Source organism: Camellia sinensis, chromosome 7 (genome assembly GCF_055761805.1).
Source record: "Camellia sinensis isolate YWXY chromosome 7, ASM5576180v1, whole genome shotgun sequence".
NCBI lineage: Eukaryota > Viridiplantae > Streptophyta > Magnoliopsida > Ericales > Theaceae > Camellia > Camellia sinensis.
The window spans coordinates 153,529,659-153,545,293 of NC_138967.1; the positions used below are offsets into that span (position 1 = coordinate 153,529,659).

The 15,635-nt window shown below is 37.4% G+C and overlaps 1 protein-coding gene across 1 annotated transcript; it reads left to right on the plus strand.

The window, feature by feature from the left end:
• Window positions 1-207: 207 nt before the first annotated feature.
• On the plus strand, window positions 208-4,913 carry LOC114294532 (G-type lectin S-receptor-like serine/threonine-protein kinase At4g27290). The gene is given in 8 exon segments (XM_082879610.1): window positions 208-685; window positions 688-1,527; window positions 1,905-2,048; window positions 2,151-2,308; window positions 2,913-3,123; window positions 3,711-3,948; window positions 4,019-4,169; window positions 4,279-4,913. Coding segments are annotated over 8 exon segments (2,424 nt in total). The 5' UTR covers window positions 208-288; the 3' UTR covers window positions 4,564-4,913.
• Window positions 4,914-15,635: the final 10,722 nt, after the last annotated feature.

Genomic DNA, 15,635 nt, shown 5'->3' on the forward strand with positions numbered 1-15,635 from the left:
GTAGTGACCCAAAATAAACGGGGCCTTAGAGTGCAGTAATTATGGTACGTGAAAATCCAAATTTTCAATATGATGCCATGATTAAGATGCGATTCATGCGAATATGATTCAGATAAGAATTATATGGCTGTGGAATTCCAAGACTTGTTGACTCCCGAAGTCTAACTGAAGGGTAGAAAGTCAGTATCCATACAAAAGCCCAGCTGAAGAGATAATTGTGCTGTAAGAGTTGTTAAGCATTCATTTATAAAAACAGATGAATTTCATGAATTAGACATTACACCATCAATGGAAGGCCTCAAAATACCTTTCTTATTTTCCTCTTTATTTTCCATCTTAATAATCTCCAACGCAGTAGACATCATAACCAAAACCCAATCTGTTACCGGCAACAATACCAGTGTTTCCTCTGGTGGAAGCTTTGAGATGGGTTCTTTCAGCCCGGGCAATTCCCGGAATATATACTTGGGAATATGGTACAAGAAAATATCTGTCCAGACTGTTGTATGGGTTGCCAACAGAGAAATCCCACTCGTCAATTCGTCAGGCGTCTTAACGACAATCGACCCTGGAATTCTTGCCCTTGTCGATGGTACCAGCAGTGTCATTTGGTCTCCCAATGTTACAGGACCAGTTGCACAACTTATGGAGTCAGGAAATCTTGTGGTGAAAGATGCCAATAATAATATTTGTGGCAAAGTTTTGATTATCCATGCGATACTCTTTTACCAGGCATGAAGCAGGGAAAGAACTTTGTAACGGGAATAGATCGCATGCTCTCGTCCTGGAAGAGCAGCGATGATCCAGCTCGAGGTAAGTGTACATACCGGTGTGATCCTCAAGGATACCCACAAATTATTATGAACTGTGGTTCTGTTGAGGTGTTCCGAACTGGACCATGGAATGGTCTCGGATTCAGTTATCTAAACCTTAAACTAAATTCCGTCTACACATATGAATTGGTTTACACCAAGGAGGAGGTGTATTTTCATTATCAACTCGTCAGCTCAGTTGTTTCAAGGCTTACTCTGAATCAGAATGGCGCTGCACAGCGCTGGATATGGGTTGATCGAACCCAGGAATGGGTCATTTACCGGTCTGCACCAACAGATGCTTGTGATACCTATAAACTGTGTGGCCCGAATGGTAACTGTAACATTGGAAACTCGCCGGTATGTGATTGTTTGAGTAAATTTGTGCCCCAGAACCAAACAGAATGGATAAGTGGAGATTGGTCTAATGGGTGTGTTCGGAGGACAATGTTAGATTGCCATAATGGAGATGGCTTTCTCAAGTATTCGCACTATAAAATGCCGGACACACGGTACTCCTGGTTTGACAAGAGCATGACCTTAGGGGAATGTGAGATGCGGTGCTTGAAAAACTGCTCATGCATGGCTTACACAAGTTTAGACATAAGCGAAGGTGGAAGTGGCTGCTTGCTTTGGTTTGATGAGTTGATTGATATGAGACAGTACAGTGATAAAGGGCAAGACATTTACATAAGGATGGCTTCCTCTGAATTAGGTAAGAATTCATATCAAACACAGATTAGTGAACTTGGATTAATTAGATTGTACATATGTAATATCCATATAGTTAATTATACTGAACAATTACATTTTTTTCTGAAAACAATCCTCACTATGTTTAGAATTCTACATCTTGCTATAGCTTTGCAAAATGAGACTTCATTTTTGCTTTATCTCGGACATTGATTTCTTTTCATGTTATGTAAATCCTTGTATGATTATGTGTTTGTTATGTTTTAGCTTTTTCTCATCGCCTTAACCATAATGGTTTCAATAAATAGGATGGTGAGCAACCCCTTTAAGTTTGTGCATTCATTGTTGTATTGTCTAACTGAATTGACCATTCTATTAAATGGATTAAAAATTCAACAGTCCAACAAGTTGGCTTCAATGGAAAGAAAAGAGAGATAGTGGCAGTGAGCTTGGCATTATTAATTGGACTTCTTCTGCTGGGTGTGAGCTTAACCTGTTATCTCTGGAAAAAGAAAAGGAAGAATTCACAGCTGAACAGAGAAGGTATATATGTGTCATTCTGTGGTAAACTCTGTAATGGTATAAAATTACTTTGGTGGAACTAGTTGTCTCATCCTTTATATCCATTTTGCCCCCGCTTTGCAGGAAATCTGATGCAAAACTCTAAACAAGGTTACACTGACAAAAGCCAGAATGATGATCTGGAGTTACCATTGTTTGACTTAACAGTAATAGCTAATTCCACAAATAACTTTTCAATCAACAATAAGGTTGGAGAGGGTGGATTCGGGCCTGTTTACAAGGTACCAATGTAAAGACTCTTATGTAATCTATACAAATGTGATCAACACCCAATCTCATCCAGCCTATGAGGAAACAATAAAACCATTCAACTTTTTTTTGTCACTTCTTTCCATAAACAGTACGTTTCTAACACGAAAAATTTTCACAGTAAAGTGTACACTGCTTTCATTTTGGTGAAGTACGGGACCGCATCTTTCTGAAATTTTTTCATATTCCTATACTAATATTTCCCTAAAATATTTTAATGCAGAACCCACCATCATGAATTAAAAATTTTGTCAAATACACTTGCTTTTCAGAAGTTTATCATTGAATTTGCTCTAATGAAATATGATTGAGACTGGATTTTTGCTTAGGAATGATGGGAAAAAGGCAATATTTTCTAAATCTTGAACAGAAGTTCTAAATCTGAAAATTCCATCCATCCACCTATCCAGACTCACCCACCCAAAGTAGGACATGCACTGCCCTAACCTTGTTAGACAACCTTGGTGTAATTATGTCTTTAAGTATGTATTTGGTAATGTTGTAACATAAATCACTGGTAAAAATTGTTTTCTTTTAATTTCAAACATAAGAACATTCTACAATGGTAATTCTCAGGGTATGCTAGAAGGGGGACAAGAAATAGCCGTGAAGTGGCTCTCAAAGAATTCTAGCCAAGGGCTTGATGAGTTTAAGAATGAAGTTATCTGTATTGCCAAACTTCAACACTGAAATCTTGTGAAACTTCTAGGATGCTGCATTCAAGGAGAAGAAAAGATGTTGATCTACGAATACATGCCCAACAAAAGCCTGGACTACTTCATTTTTGGTTTGGCTCTCTAGAAACTATAATACTATAGAGGGTAAACTACATTCACTACCCTTGGGTTTAGAAAAAATACAATAAGCTTTACAAGTTTGACATAATTACATTGATCTCCCTCTTAGTAAAGCTAAAAAGATCAAAATTAATATAGATGGTGTGTAGTAGGGATAAACAAGGCAAAATATACGTTTCGGTGTAAAAGAGATTACTGCCATTTTTTTATCCATATGAATAATGAATTTTTTTTTATGAAAATGGGCAAAATATTGTATGAATTAAAACCATAAAGGAGCCCAAGGTAATTATGTCAAACTTGTGAAAATCGATGTATTTTCTTCAAATGTAAAGGCAGGTTAGTATAACTTACCCTACCTTGTGTATAATCACAACCATTCCATTCTCAAGCCAGGCAATGATCTTTCTTTATTTTTTCCTCTTTTTATTTTTATTTTTATTCTTTTTGGTTCCATATAAACCTTTAGATTTTTCATAATGGGACCAAAATTGTATGTGGTTTTTATTACTTGTGCATTTGCATGAACTTGATCTTCCAAAATTTGGGAGCATTTAACAGACAAACATTTGGACAGATCAAACCCAAAGCGGATTACTGGATTGGCCAAAGAGGTTCCACATTATTAATGGGATTGCACGAGGGCTTCTTTATCTTCATCAAGATTCCAGACTGAGAATTATTCACAGAGATCTCAAAGCTAGCAATATTTTGCTAGATGTTGACATGAACCCAAAAATATCCGACTTTGGAATGGCTAGAAGTTTTCGAGGAAATGAGACAGAAGCAAATACAAACAGAGTGGTCGGAACATAGTAAGAATCAATACAACATGTTTTGTCTATTGCTTCAAAATCTAGTTCTTCATTCAACATTTTTTTGCAGTGGCTACATGTCTCCAGAGTATGCAGTGGATGGATTGTTTTCAATAAAATCAGATGTATTCAGCTTTGGCGTTTTGGTGCTAGAGATTGTAAGTGGGAAGAAAAATAAAGGTTTTTATCATCCAGATCACCACCTCAACCTCCTTGGTCATGTAAGTGTACTGAGTTTAGAAGTATTCTTATATGATTCTGTCTTAAATCCCTCTTTTCTCGCTATTCCAAAACATTCACAATTGTTGGATTGTGTGAGAATCTATTCAAGCATGGAGACTCTACAAAGAAGGTAGATCATTGGAATTGATTGATGAGGCTACATGGGACTCATGTTACCTAACTGAAGTGTTGCAATCAATACATGTGGGTCTTTTATGTGTGCAACAATATCCACAGGATAGGCCAAGCATGTCATCTGTGGTTCTGATGTTGGGTAGTGAAGGTGCATTGCCTCAGGCCAAACAACCTGGCTTCTTCACTGAAAGGAATGTTCTTGAGGCTGCTGGTTCTTCAGCCAATGAAGTGACCATTAGTCTGTTAAATGCTCGATAGAAACACACTGTATTGATGCAAATTATATGCCCCAAAACCTGTTTAAAAAAAATAAAAATCTATACTGTTGTGAAAGACTACAACATTTCTTTTCATTTACTGGGTTAAGTTTTATAAACCTGTTCCTCTTTTAGAAGTTCAAGGTCTTTTAGTTAGATTTGATACCATGTACAATTTGAAAGCTTAATAAGTTTCTTGTTGCAACATGTTCATATGCACAGAATTCAATTAGAGAAGTATGAAGAATTTACATATATATCGACATGATGGAGACCTAGCAATGGTCTCTCCATTCTCTAGTATTCTCATTGTATTCACAGTTTGTTTTAGCAGAGAGTAATTTTTTTTTATATTTAATTGTGACTTGAAACTAATATATTAGTGGTAGTGTGGTGGTGGCATTGGCAAGACTTTAATAAGCTTGTTTTTTTGTTGATTATGACTTCCATTAAAATATTTTCCGTCGAAACAAATAGAGGTTCACTCCACTGCTATTACATACTCTGTTGCATATAACACTCACAAAGGTTGGTTGTCTCCATGAGATCTTAGAATACAACCAAGTCATTGTTCATCCAGTGATCATGAAAAACTTAAAAATAAATAAATACTTAACGGGGTTAGTTGTAAAATTTTAAATTAAAAGGCATCAAAAAGAAAATTTTCAAAGTTGTAATTAATAGATGACCTCTCTGAATTAATGAACATTTCAAAGTTTTTATGCTTTTTGTTTCATGTTTACAAAAAAATAAAGAACTAACAAAGTTATCCAACACTAATCTAAAAGCGTTGCCATAAATACTATATCATATAAGAGTGATCTGTTTGGTAGTATGGATCCTTGCAAAGAAGAAACGGTATTAAGGATTTTTTTGGTATTTTACAATTATGCCACATTACTTCAATTCTATATATTTACAATTGTTTACTCATATATATTTACAATTGAAGTGTTGCATTTTCCTGTCTTATATTATAACTCATAACCTTATTTTGGGTGGAACAACGTAAATATTTATATTCTATTTATATTTGTATTTTGTGTTTTACTTATCCTAATTACATGTATTAATTCTTAATATAGCCCATGTATTTGCATCATGGCTTGTTTTGACATGTCACTATCAATTAACCTCTTCTACAAATTTTAATTGTCAAAATTTAAGAAAAATGCTTTTTTAGAAATTTTTTTTTTAAAAATATCTTTTGTCTAAATAAATGGAGTGTTAAATTGTATGCCAATTATACCCATTGTACAATAGTAGACTATTCAATATTCGTATTCCATGGTTCATAAGATTCCAAGTCTTGGTTCATCGATTAAGAAAAATCAGCATAAGGAACAAATTTAAGGAAATATAAAGATGAAAAAGAAAGGATCAATAGTATCATCAGAAATGAGAGAGACCCTTTTTCCTTGACTTTCACAATCTCTACAAACACATGTCAGTGAATGATAGAAGAAAAAAAAAACAAAACAAAAAACAAAAAGTTGGCCAATCCCAATACATTGGGAGTGGTAGGGGTCAAGGAAAAATGGGTCTCAACCTTTTTCTTAATATCATTTAGAAAACTTCAATTTTTGCACTATTTCTATATATATATATATATATTATTTTTGAAATGAGTACTAACGACAAATATAGAACTAGGACTATTAAACAAGTCGAATAGTAATTGTTTAAATTTAATTTAAAATTTTAATAATTTTAGAATGTGTTGATTTGGAAAAATATATGCCTCACAGTTATTGTGAATTAAAACATTAAAACAAGCGAAAAAATCATATATACTTTAAAGTAAATTTATTTTAGCCACTACAATATGATTTAATTGGCTGAAATAAATTTAATATGTGAGGCATATATTTTTCTGATGATACTATTGATCCTTTTTTAGTCGCCGAATGTGCTTTTTCCTGAAATAAATTTCTGAATGTGCTTTTTCCTGAATGTGCACAGTTCTGAATATTTAAAAGCACATTTTGAATATCTAAAATATACAGGAAAAAGCACATTCGGCAATTAAAATATTTAGGAAAAAACACATTTCTGAATTTTTTGCTTTTAATCGCCGACCAAGCACATTCCTAAACAAAATTTGGCGATTATATACAGGAAAAAGCACATTTGGAGCCTAAATTTCCCGACTAAAAAAAATTTGGTCGCTGAAAGTATAGCTTTCAGCGACCAAAACAGCATTAGTAGCCAAAAGTAAAGCTTTTTGGCGACTAAACAATTTTAGTAGCCAAAAGGCTACAATTGGCGACTAAAACTAAGTTTGGTTGCTGATTATATGGGTTTTCGTAACTAAAAAATTTTTAATAGCCCAAAGTAAAGCTTTTTGGCGAGTAAAAAATTTTAGTAGCCAAAAGTAAAGCTTTTTGGTGACAAAAAAAATTTTAGTAGCCACAAGTCTACAACTGGCGACAAGAAAATAAGTTTAGTTGCCAAAAGTCGTCATTTTTAGCGCGAGAGAACAAAAATCCTAAGGCGGGAATTAAATTTTTTGGACCAAAATTTTGGTAGCTGAAAGTGCATATTCGGCGACCAAATCCGACTTTGGTCGGCAAAAGTTAAGTTTTTTAGTGACTAAAAAACAATTAGTAGCCAAAAGTGGTCTTTTTTTTTAATTTTTCTACTAAATAGTTTATTTTACATAAATTATGTTCAATAAAATAATTATGTTTATATATATACTTTTATATCAATATGGATGTATGTACTATATAAATAATATATGTCACATATATAATCATGTGGTGTTATAGAAGTGTAGTGGAAAGAGTGTGGTCCATAAGACTTATGGTGTGGGAGGTTGGCGGTTCGAGTTTCTGCAAGAGCAGATCAAATTGTTCTATAATGATTTTTTTTTTCACGTTTGAAGCTTTTGGCGACTAAAGGTGTTGGTCGCCGATTGGTTGCTTTTGGCGACTAAAAGTGTTGGTCAGCGATTCCTTGACTATTGGAGACTAAAACATTGGTCGGTAAATGTATAATTTTAAAGAAATATAATTGAATATTGGAGACCAAAAGTTTGGTCACTAAAGACTTGCTTTTTGGCGACCAAAGGTTTTTTGGTCGGCAAAACGTTTTGGCAACAAACGTAGCGACTAAAATTTTTGGTCGCAGAATGTCATTGGCGACCAAAAACAGACAATTGGCGACCAATATTTTAGTCGCTAAAAGTAACTTTTTTTTGTAGTGAAAGCATATATTATGACTTCAACTTTCTTGTAATATATGTCGTATTTCTAAAATATTTGTATCCCAATTAGTCCATCACATAAGGGGTCCCTCCATGGGACCTACTTGCTGTGCTGAGTGACATTAGATCGACGGCCACGAGCAAGCGACTGGGTTTTAAATGGTGTCCTAGAAATGGAAATTGGGCAGCGCATTGGGTTGCTTCTGCATGTTTACGAAATACTTTATCCCCTAATTGGGTTGCCCAACCACCTATGGAACTTGTTAGGTGCTTATCTTCCAATTCTATGTAATTGTTGTGCTGATTTTCTCGATCAAAAAAAAGAAAGAAAAAAAAAAAAGTCCATAACATATTTTTGTATTTTAATAAGTCCTATTATTTGAATATTTGAATATTTGATCTACCAAATCTTAATTTTCATATTTAAGGTATTTTATGGACAATGTTACCCTTAAAAATAGTTTTTGAATGCTTAGCAATTTGGTAATGTGAACATTTATATTTGACAGTGTGAATGTTTATATTGACGTGTGAAAATTCACATTGGCAATGTGAATATTTCACATCACAGAATAAGCTGTTAATGTAAATATTATTATTAGGGATATTTTTGTATTTATGTCACTCATATGACTTATTGGAATATAAAAAAATAATTTAAACTAAATAGAAAATAAATAAGTGAAGAAAAATTTATGAATAAATGCCCCTTCTAATAAATTTAATCCATACATTTTGAATAACTAAATTTATCAATAAGGATAACCCAATGGTTAAGCGAGTATTTTTGGATTAACTTACAAAAATCAAACATTTTGATTTCAACTCTCCTATAATTTGCAAATACTTATAAATATCCAAAATTCATTTTACAGAAATTTGGCTAGAAAAAAAAAAGAAAAGAAAAGAAAAAAAAGAGTCTAGTGAGTAGTTACAAAAATTGTGTTTAGCATTAGACTATTTTAATGAGGAATGACTGTAGATACTTGATGATTATGTTTGTCTTGGAGGATTAGATCAAAAGATTAGATTACGTATTCTGGTTAATCTCATGTTTAAATAGAAGGGTCATGCTTAAGTGTGCAACCCCCTTAAGATTGCACACCATATGCAACCCAATTGTTAGCCGTTAGATTACAATAATTGATCAAGACTATTGAATTGTTTAATCGTGAAAAAGTTGAAACCGGGGCAACCGGTTAATGCTTGTATTTGCATTATTGCATCCCACTCACTCTCTGTATTTCGTCTCTATCTCTCTCTGTTCTCCTCTCTGTGTAAGGTTGAGTCAGTGTAACCGTTGATTTCCATTAACAGGGAGAAGCCCCTGTTGGGTTCGTTCCATTGACGAAGCTCTGTAGGGAACAGTATAACGGGCGATTTCCAACAAGAACGTAACTAGAAGGCTGTGTTGGTTCCATTGCTGAAGTGAAGCCCTTCTCTCGAACTAGATATGAGGTATGGAGCTGTCTCCCTCTCTCTGTCTCCCTCTCTGTCTCTCTGGCCCGTTCACTTCAGCTATTTTCCCTCAACTAAACCCCCATCCTAACTTCAACCGCTCTACGCTTCGCTCCAACGGAAACCCCTCCATTGGCAGCTAACCTTTCTCTTTCTCTTTCTCAAGCGAGTGTTTGTGTTTGCACAAACAGGTAAACCATGTGAAAATGTCATGTTTGTGTTTTTATTAACAATTTTCGGTCATCAAGTAATTGTTTGTAGTAATGTCATGTGCAGTATGGCCCCAGCGGAAGTTAAAAGGGAAGGTGATGATTATGACATTCCAAATGAAGCAGATGACATTCGTTTGATGAATGAAAGTCGGGCAGAACCTGATCATGGTTGCGAAGCTGGTCCGAGCAATGAAGAAGCAACCAACATGAACGTTGAAGATGGCAGAGCCGATGTGAAAAAAGAAATGGTTGACGATGCTCATCGCAATGACATGGTTGGTGATGTTGAACGTGCTATTATGGAACAGAAATTTGATTCGGTCGAAGATAGAGAAGATTTCTACAATGCGTATGCTAAAGTCAAGGGATTTAGTATACGAAAATCCAGATTTAACACAAATAAAGAGGGAAGGTCGTTAGTAGGCTGTGGTTGTGTTCAAGGGAAGGTCAAAGATTACCAAAAATACTTGGACCGTGTTGCTGAGAAGTGTAGAGCTCCCAAGGCACTAACAAGAGTAGGTTGCAAAGCCCAATTTCGCATACGGTACGATGCGGATGCTGGTGAAGGGGGAAAGTATGTTGTGACTCACTTCGTCGCAGACCACAACCATGAATTGGCGGAACAACACTGTGTGATGTATCTGAGGTCACATCGCAGTTTAAACAGCGGTGACAAAGCTCAAGCAATGGCTATGCGCAATGTCGGTGTGAAGACTAGCCAAATCATGGACTATATGGTAAATCAGTTCGGGTCTTATGAGAATGTTGGTTTCATCTGTACGGATCTGCACAACCATATTCAAGCCGAACGTAGAGCAGAAGTTGAGGATGGTGATGCGCAGGGTGCGTTGGTTTACCTATGCGCAAAACTTGATGTTGATGCACGTTTTTTTTACAAGTATGATGCGTGTAACGATAACAAGTTACAAAATCTGTTCTGGGCAGATTCGAAATCGCGGGCCGACTACGCAAAGTTTGGTGATGTGTTGATATTTGACTCAACTTACAGAACCAATGCATACAAGAAACCTTTTGTCATGTTGGCTGGTGTGACTAGCCACTTTAGGACCACGATATTTGCATGTGTTTTGCTAGCTAATGAGACAATTGAGACATACACATGGGTTTTGGAAACATTTATGGAGGCGATGGGCAATAAAGCACCTGTGTCCGTACTGACAGATGGGGATAAGGCGATGCGAGAGGCAATCAGAAGAGTATTTCCAGATGCAAGACATCGATTATGTAATTGGCATCTTGGGAAAAATGCTATTTCAAATGTTCACATAAGTGGCTTTGCACATGCTTTCAAGCAGTGCATGGACATGGAAACGGATGAGACAAAGTTTGAGCATGGCTGGACGACAATGGTTGAAAAATTTGGACTTCAAACCAACAGTTGGGTGTTGGAGACATATGAGAAGCGTCATATGTGGGCTGAGGCATATATGCGTGGACATTTCTTTGCTGCGATGAAGAGCACTCAGCGCTCGGAGTGTATGAATGCTTATTTCAATCCCTTCCTCCAACACAAATTGAAACTATATGAATTTGTTAGGCACTATGATCGGGCTCTTGCAAGGATAAGGTATAACGAGGCTGGAGATGATGCTGAAACAAATAACACTTTTCCGGTATTGATTACTCCATTGCGAGATATAGAGAGACATGGAGCTGAGCTATTCACCCGAAATATATTTAGAATGTTCCGTGATGAAATCTTAGAAGAGGGGAAGTTGAATGTGAAGGATGTGTTCCCTTTGCCGGATGGTCAGAAATGCTACTATATTCAAAAGTACAGAGTGAAGGACAGATCATGGATAGTAACACACAATCCAATGGATGCTGCAATGAGATGTTCTTGCATGAAGTTTGAGTCGTTGGGGCTACCTTGCTGCCACATGATATGTGTTATGAAAGCTGAAAATTTAACGTAAATTCCCCCAACTTGTGTGCTGCATAGATGGACAAGGGCTGCAAGCAAGGATGGCCAGCAATGGCCTCAACCCTCAATTGATAGCACTACAACACAGACGGCCCGGTATGGGATATTGTGTTCTTCCTACAACGAAATGTGTTTCTATGCCTCGCAATCAATGGAAGGTTTCAAGGATGCTAGGGATGTATGTCTTCCGATGACGAGCCGGATGAAGGAGTTATATGAGAGGAATTTGAACGGTGGGAATGGAGACAAAGGGAAACATTCATTCCGTCGACAATTTGGAGTAGAAGATCCTGATGTTGTGAAGACAAAAGGGAACCCAGGACGGGCCTCGTCCAACTGTCGAAGACCAAGAAAATGTGGAAATTGCAAATGCATTGGGCACACAAAGCGAACGTGTCCTAAGGTTCGGTTTAGCCGAACAGTGGGTACTAACTTAGATGCAGATACACCCCACATAACTGACCATGAGTACAATGCGGAGTCATTGCCCGTTCGCTGCAAAACTGGGTTGGTGGATCCAAGTACACCGCACATTAAGCAACGGCGACTATTTTTCGATGTTTCTCCTGATTCCAAGCAGCCTATGGGCCAATACGGTAGTATTGAAGCAGCAGTGTGGAAAAATGATTCGAACACAATTGATGAGGTGAATCAGGTAATTGTATAATTTGTATGATTTACTTATTCCCTTAGCTATTGAAAACACATGGAAATAATGTATGTAGTTTTCATTTTGCAAGGATTGTTGTACGTAACGTGTAAATAATTGGTTATGTACAATGCCAGGAAATGGCACAACGTTACTTATGTACAAGGCCACGAGTTGTAAATTTCCCATATTGTTTAGAGTGATGTTGTCATTTGTGTTTGCAGTGACTTGTCATTTTCAAAACTAATTGAAGGTGAGGTGAGATATACATGGGTTGTCTGTGTGTTGTTTTGGGTGGTAAATTGGCTTATGTCTGTATTCCAAGATTCCTATTGCGGGTTGCTTGTTTCTGTTCCATATTTGGTTGGATCTAACCGAAGGGTTTTTTGCGGTGTGGTTTATCAACTAACTATGTGTTTCGCTTCGTATTGATTTGTTATGACTTGTGTCGGTAAATTAGTAATATATTTCGAGTAAAATACGAATTTGTCCAAGTGGGTTTGCAAAATTACATACCAGCACATGCATTTTGTATATAATCCAAGTGGCAGTTAATTTTGGGTGTTACTTGGAGAAAGTAACCCAACGAACTCGTTACTTTATCTCCATGCCGATCGGTATATGAATTACGAGTTACGAACAGGAGTTGTGAAATTATTTAATGTTTACTATTGAAGTAGGATTTATTGTTAGTAAAATTATGGTGGGCCTATATGGACAGCAACGAAGCAGTAATTTAAAGTTGACAAGTTCAAGAAGAAAATCAAGCAATCGTGGTATTGGTTCAAATGCCTGAAATGGATGAAGACTTCTTTCGATGAACTGATGGTAACAAAGTAGAAAGTAACAAAGTAGAAAGTAGAAAGTAAAAAGTAGAGAGTAAGTTGTTGTGTTGTTTGTAACAAAGTAGAAAGTAGAAAGGAAAAAACTACACAGAAGTTACAATGTAGAAAGTAAGTTGCGTTGTTGTTCGTGTCCTCTCTCTCTACAAACATTCTGCCCTTTATAGCTATAAAATTCCCACGACCCCATGATCTGCCAATTCTGCAACTGCTTCTGTGCAACTTCTGTAACTGCACAGTCATTTCCGTGTATTGAAACCACATAAAAGCTTCACTTGTACCTATCGAAGTGCATATAATTGAAGTTGCCACCTGTGCCCAGGTCCTTTTAGCCTTTCCTCGACAGATACAGACTCCCAATTCGTTCATGTTTCCTCTTGGAGGGTGGCCACTAAATCCATGAGCACTACCAGTAACTGCTCCAGCGTGTAAGTCAGGTGGCATGCAAGATTCAATGTTAGTTGAATGGAGCAGCTGTTGGGAGGATGTGGAAAAAATAGGTGCAAAGAGGAATTTTTAATCTAATATCCAATCAGAATGTAGGTGAAAATATGAGTGAACTTTTTTTTTTAAAAAAAAGTAGTTCCCATTTTTTTGATTATAAACCCGAGATGTATATTTTGTTTTTGATATAAATAAGTTGTGTATTTTCGTTACGTAAAATGTAGGACAACAATTGTGTTTAAGTCATTACAATACAGAAAAAGGTTATTTCAAACGTATTTTCAAGTTTACCGACATTGAATATATTTTGATTAAATTACAGGGAAAATTCAATATTTGGCAGAGTTTGATGATTCATAGTGAAGGGCAGTAACAGTGAGTGGCCAAGTGTTGCGGTTCATTGACCCAGTTTGCAAGGATTGTGGTTGTGTTTAGTGGACAATATTCTATCGATTTTTGTCTCATAATGATGAGGGACATGCCCCACAATGGTGAAAAGGAAGGTCGACAGGGAAGGGTCAATATTTGGCAGAGTGGACTTGAAGATTTGAAGTCAGGGGGCAGTTACAGTGGCAGTTATGGTGTAGACGTATGGGATCATGCAATGATGGGCCACAAAAACAGTATACGGATATCAATACTAAACCTCCACTTCTATCTGTCGAGCTCCCTTTTCTTGTGTTTATTTCATGGCCACCAACTGTTTTAAACTTCTGTCGACAGAGCAAGGCTCCTGCTTTGCCTCATGCTTCCTCCTGAAAGTGTGCCCGCTAACTCCATGACTGGTGGTAAAAACTTCCCCTATCACTTCTAGGTGACCCACATGCAGAGAGCCAACTTTCAGGTCGTGGACATTCCTTCAGACTTGGCCACATGCCCTTAATTAAGTGGACCATCTGTCGACAGAGACTGGCAAAACTTGGTCCAAACAATGGCCCCCATGTTCAAATGTTCAAGTTAAATATTGCGGAAGTGATTGAGACCCCCTCCAATCACCGCCTGCACCACCCCCCCCCACACACACACGTGGGGGCTGCTGATTGGAGAAGGAAAAAAAATAAGAAATTGAAAAAAAAAATAAAAAAAAAGTGGCCAATCAGAGAGAGAGGGGGTCATGGGGGTCCAAGTCATATGATATTTAACTTCAACGAGGGGGCCATTGTTTGGGCCCAATAGCAAATTTTTTAATACGGGCCCAAAACAAGCATAAAGTACAGCCCAATATAAGAGCTTTTAAATATACTGGCCCCATCATAAGCTATAAAAGACCCACCCTTTCAACTTCAAACCACTTCATTTCCCTCTGATTCGAACTCCCCAGACTGTACTCCTTCTTCTCAACCATTGCCGTTCAAAACCAGAGCACCACAAAACCCTAAGCCATGGCGCCGAAAAAATCTCAACCATCTCCATCTGAGGAGAACAATGAAGACCTACTCCGCTTCCCAGACCCTATCAGAGCACTTATCGCTCCTCTAAAATTTGCTGCAACCCTGTTGCCCAGCACAAGCTCTGTCGCTAAGGCTACTCTAGGCCCTACCTTCGCGTCTTACTTCCCAGACGAGCTAGCTCCATACTATCCCCTTGGTAATGGTGAGAACCTTCTTCTCAACCAAGCTGGACTCAAGTGGACTAACTGGAATGTCAGCAAAAACCCACTCAGAGGGTGGAGGTCACCAGACTCTGATTGGCGAAGCTGGGCCAGGAGAATTGAAGGTCACGACGCTGAAGTATGGAAGCACCAGGGCATTGCTGAAGCAATTAGACTGTCGACTAAAATTTATGACGTGGAGAAAGGGCTGATTGCTGCTGCTGCATGCTTTTGGTCGCAGTCTAGTAACTCCCTACTCCTCAATTTTGGTATGATTTCCCCTACCATCTTAGATGTAGCTCACTTGACTGGTCTCCCAATCTTGGGCAATCCAATTCATGCTCTCCTTGAGCCTCCAAAAGTGACATTTACTTTAAACACTGACATGTGCTATACAGATTTTGCCAAAAAATACCAAGGCAAGCATGGTTCCCCTGTCGATGACAAAGAAAGAACTGCTTTTTACTTACTTTGGCTTTGTGAGTTTCTTTTTTGTGTCCCTGGGTACAAGATCACGAAAGAATACCTCCCCCTTGCCTTGTGTATGCAAGACGGCCAACTTATGGCTTTAGCCCCTTATCTTCTTGCCACCCTTTACAAGGCCCTATTTTCCTTTGTCGACAAGAAGATTTCTGGCAACTGTGGTGGCCCCTTCTGGCTCTTCCAGGCCTGGTTGTATGCCTATTTCCCTGAGGCACGACCCCCACCACCTAACACCTTGAAA